Source organism: Limulus polyphemus, unplaced genomic scaffold (assembly GCF_000517525.1).
Source record: "Limulus polyphemus unplaced genomic scaffold, Limulus_polyphemus-2.1.2 Scaffold1899, whole genome shotgun sequence".
NCBI classification, from domain to species: domain Eukaryota; kingdom Metazoa; phylum Arthropoda; class Merostomata; order Xiphosura; family Limulidae; genus Limulus; species Limulus polyphemus.
The window spans coordinates 104,957-109,907 of NW_013667509.1; the positions used below are offsets into that span (position 1 = coordinate 104,957).

Sequence of the window (4,951 nt, forward strand, 5' to 3'; positions counted from 1 at the left end):
AACCATCTGGCCATGCCGGGCCGATTAGGAATAGTAGCATACTACTTAGACTGTGCTGACAAATGGGTGCCACAGGACTATATAATTGGAGAAAAGAGGGTGTGCTTTGGCTGGTGTTAATATTTTCATCAAATATAGAATGTCTTAAGTTTACTTGTTTTTAATGTTATTAAAAGAATACTGAATAAATTATGACCATTATAGAATATGTTAAGGTTGTTTGTTTTTAATATTAATATTAAGAAAATTGAATGGGTTATAATCATTATAAAATGTGTTAAGGCCACTAGATTCTGAGGTTAATGTGCAGAGTAGTACATAGATTATAATTCTTGTGTAATATTCATTTTCTAGGCTAAAGGGAAGGAACGTCAGTGGATTAGACATCAAACTTCAGGAGAGCTGGATGACAGTAAACTAGTAGAGAGCTTGACTGGAGAACGATCAATATACAAACGGAGAGGAGAACAAGAGCCTGAGGTGAATAACCACATACTGTAGTTGTTCTTTCTCATCACCAGCATGATGAATATCAGTGTGGAAGAATGAAGTAGTAATTTAATATTACTTTATTTTCAATTAACCATCTAAATATAAGTTACCTGTGGTAAAGAAGAAAACTCAAACACCATATGAATAACCACACATAAATATTATTCGAATAAGAACTCATTGTTGCATAAGAATGAGATTTTGTAAGATATATTGAATCAATTTCAGGTTTTCATTATTTTAATTCCTCTTATTCTCATTAAATGTTTAAAACTTGTCTAAAATTCTTAGTTGGTTTATCTTTGTCTGGAGTTATTTTGGATGAAGTACACAAGAAATTACACTAGTGTATGGATATCAAGCACTTTATATATATATATAAGTATGTATATACACAAAAGATGTTAAACACGAATAGAAATAGAATGTCACTCTTATTCAAAATTGAACTGAGTGAAATAAAACTGGTATCATTTGAAACTTCAACTTTATTCAACATTTCTTCATACAAATAAAAAAAATCTGAGTGTTTATGTGTGTATGTATGTATGTACATAAATAAGATGAACAAGATTTTTTAAAGTTCTTCTCCCCAGAAACTGTAAAATAGCCTAAATTTCATATGAACTAGTATAAATTGTAATGAATATATTATGACTTTTGTTTGAGTGTTGGAATTCTTTGCATGAACAAAAATGGTGTAAAAGATAATTAAAATTTTCCAAATGACCTCATATCAACTCTGTTAGGCAGTGAAGTGTTAAAATATCTTATAAGAGAGAAACAGCTTGCATAAAATTATTATTATTTTGTCAGATATCAATTCATAACAAAAGTATTCTGAACTTTAGTTCTAAAATTGAAGAACTTGCAATGGAATTAAAACTAGAAATTTGTTCCATGCAACATTAGAGGGTAAAGAACAGATTTATACCTTTAATACACATAGGAAACATCACAGTATTATCTTTAACCCATTGACTGCTGATTCCCCGTATAAAGTACGGTCTGCCTCGAGTGTGCCATATACAGTGGATGGCTGGCAAAAATTTTGCACATGTTTAGAGCAGCTGTATTCAGTGGGTTAATGTAAATATTTTTCTGAAGTATTCATTTAATCATATCAAATATGGCTGAGTACTCTTGTCTGCAAATCCTTGTTGCTCAGAAATATCTGTGCAATAACTAGTAAATACACATATTGTTTTAAATTTTTGTATTTTTAAACTGTAACTTAAAGTTCTAAGTAAATCTCCAAAATAGATGTTATTTGAAGAGCTTTAAAACATTATGCTATTGCCAGGTTTCATCTTTTTTTAATGAAAATTTTAGCCAGGTGATTTTAATGGTTTGATCACTTTCTTTAGAAACAGTAATATTTTCATAACTTGCTGTTTGGTTGGTTTTTATAGGTTTTATATATATATTCAGTATTACTGGATGAAAATATATTTGTTAATTGAAAAAACAGTTATAAAAGTGATAACAAAATCGAGCATCTCATTACTATGTTAGTTGCTGAAGGATTCTATGCTGCATTTACTAAAGGAGAGGGATATTATATCCTAGCATTTTTTAGTGATTTTTATACAAAGTCAGCAAGTACAAATGAATCTATACTATAGGAAATTAAATGTGAAATAGTAAATATTGATGCATATTAGTGATCTGCATACTTTTGATTTTGTTTTATTTGTAACCAAAATTACTCATAATTAGTTGAAAACAGTACACACTACAATAAAACTTTCAATTTACATATTTGTGATTTTTTTTTCTTGTAAAAATATGAACTGGAGTACTGTTTGTTTTTATGACTTCCTAATAACATCTGGTTAACCATGATAAAATACTGAAATTTTAATTTACAGTTGTTCATGGGGGGTTCAAATACATGGTAAGTTATATTTAAAAAAGTAAAATGGTTGGTTGGTTGGTTGTTTTCCATACCTTTATGATTTCCTAAAAATAGCAGGTAAGCTTTCAGGTCTGATTGGCTTTGTGGGTGTTGTTTGGCTTAGGTTAAATAAAAATTATAATTTTTAAAGAACTTCTATTGTTTACAGTAATTACAGATTAAATGTTAATAATGTAATAACAGTTTATAAATAGCTTGTTTTTATTTGGTATTTTAGTAAAATCTTTGTGGTAGCATAGGTTAATATTTTTATCAGTAATCATGTTTAATATTTCTCTCCATGAACAGCTGGGTAGTCCACTGGAGCTTCCAAAACGATTGCGGTTGGTGGTCGATGTCAGTGGCAGCATGTATCGTTTCAATGGTTATGACAGACGTCTTGATCGACAGCTTGAGTCTGTGCTTATGATGATGGAAGCCTTTGAGGGTTATCAGCACAAGTTTCAGGCTAGTTTTAATCATAAATGATAGTTTCTTAAGTAAACGATTAAATATTTTGTATTGCTATTAAAGCTAACAAGTTACTTACTAATGTTGCATGTTAAATTATGGCACACAGTCATCAGCTTTTTAATTCAATTTGCAATGGTAGCAAGATAAGGTTAGTATGTGTATTAAAACATATTAATGTAATGAAATTTAAAAAAAGAAGTATTAGAAATGTTTAATATATCCTTCTTTTATTAAATAACTATTTATATCATGGAAACTTTCCATTGTGATTATTCTTACAACTTGGCTTCATTAAGAATACTTTAAAAGCTTCTTTATTTTATGATGTCTTTTAAAAAAGCTGTTTTACTTTTCTATGATAGATTAAATAAATAATGTAAAATACCCAAAGAGGACAAACATTTGCTACATACTTAAAAAGAAGAAGAGATTGATTTGTAGTTAAGTACACAAATATAAACATTTAACTTTATGATATCAAAAATATAGTTTACAATTTTAATCTTTTAGAAGGTCATAAACATACTGTAGATTTTTTTATGGGTGAAAAATGTAGCTATATCACTACTTATAAAAAAGAAGTCAGATTTGTATTTTAAAAGACGTTATGAAGTTATTATCTCTCAATGTAGTAGGACATGGGTAATAAATATTTAATTTTGTTTTATTAATACACAGGATATTAGAACTTCAGAAGACAATAAAACTGCCTCTTACCATTTTAAATTCTGATTACTTATATTTTTAGGTCCTGATGGTCAGGAACTCATTACTTAAACAATCCTAATGCTTTTATACTCCTTAGCTGAAGAATTTTGTTAACAAATTCTTACTCCACTTTTCAGTATGATATTGTTGGCCACTCAGGAGAAGACTCAAATATCCCATTTGTTCCTGTAGGAAAATATCCTGCTAATGACAAAGAACGCCTTGATATTCTTAAGGTTAGGAATGTTCCATTCAAACTTCTTAGTTTTAACTGTACTGGTATCTTGTATTTGTTGATCTTAAAGAATTCTTGGTTATTTGTGAGATTTAGAGATTTCATGAGAAATTAGTTGTGATCTTTTCAGATGTTGCATGCTCACTCTCAGTTCTGTATGAGTGGAGACAACACTTTGCAAGCGACTCAGGATGCCATTAATGCTATCGCAAAAACAGCAGCAGATGAACACTTCGTCGTTGTTCTCAGTGATGCGAATCTAGAACGGTATGGTATTCCTCCAAGGGCTTTTGCAAACGTCATGACTTCTGATCCTCAAGTGAATGTTTATGCTGTCTTCATAGGTTCTCTTGGTGACCAAGCCCATCGGTGAGTTTGTCTACCTTTTCATTTAAAAATAAATAAATAGATAAAAAAGAGGCTTAAAAGCCAAATCATATATTTTTCATCATTTAGATTAGTGTGTTAATTTGTGTGCATCCACTTGCTTTTTCAAACAAAATAAGATACTCAGTATCCTTTCCAAGAAACAAAAGCAAATGTCAAAAAATGTACATCCAATGTAAATTTTGCTTCGGTCACTTTGATATGTCATTGTATATGGATTTTTTTATTTACTTTTAACTTATTAGTTTGTAAAATAAATTAACAGTAATATTAAGCTTGCTGTAAAATAATTTTTATATCAATTGGAACCAATTAGTATATTTTATGATAATTAGTTGTAAGTAATATTGTCAGAAATCAAGATAAAAGTTTTTTTATTCATAATTAGTAGAAGATTATAAAGATGAATATTTTTTTGTATATTAATCTATTTTCTTGACTTTTTATTTATTAATACCAGTATCAGAATAAACATTTCAGTTATGGATTAATACCATAACAAGATTATATAAATTCTAAAATCTTATACCTTGGGTTTTTGAAGTATTCTAGAATAAAGAGAGAAACACATTTTTTTATAACAATACCTAATTTTCCAAATGACATATAAAACCCTTAATGATAAAGAAAAATACACACATTTTAATGCATGTCTTTTTTAACTCTTTCAATACTGGGTTGGTCAATGTGATGACCTTGTAACCATTTTGTGCTTGTTATAGTTTTCATGCTATAACTTTTAGTTAGTAAGCAAATGT

The 4,951-nt window shown here is 28.9% G+C and overlaps 1 protein-coding gene across 4 annotated transcripts in view; it reads left to right on the plus strand.

Annotated features, from left to right (window-relative positions):
* LOC106465299 (von Willebrand factor A domain-containing protein 8-like) overlaps nt 1–4,951 on the plus strand; it is a 116,896-nt gene that overhangs the window by 104,122 nt on the left and 7,823 nt on the right. For all 4 annotated transcript variants that reach the window (XM_022393168.1, XM_013925504.2, XM_022393167.1 and 1 more), the window contains 4 exons: nt 355–480; nt 2,699–2,857; nt 3,709–3,807; nt 3,937–4,175. In XM_022393168.1, the coding sequence (XP_022248876.1) occupies nt 355–480; nt 2,699–2,857; nt 3,709–3,807; nt 3,937–4,175 (623 nt within the window). The remainder of the gene's footprint in view (nt 1–354; nt 481–2,698; nt 2,858–3,708; nt 3,808–3,936; nt 4,176–4,951) is intronic.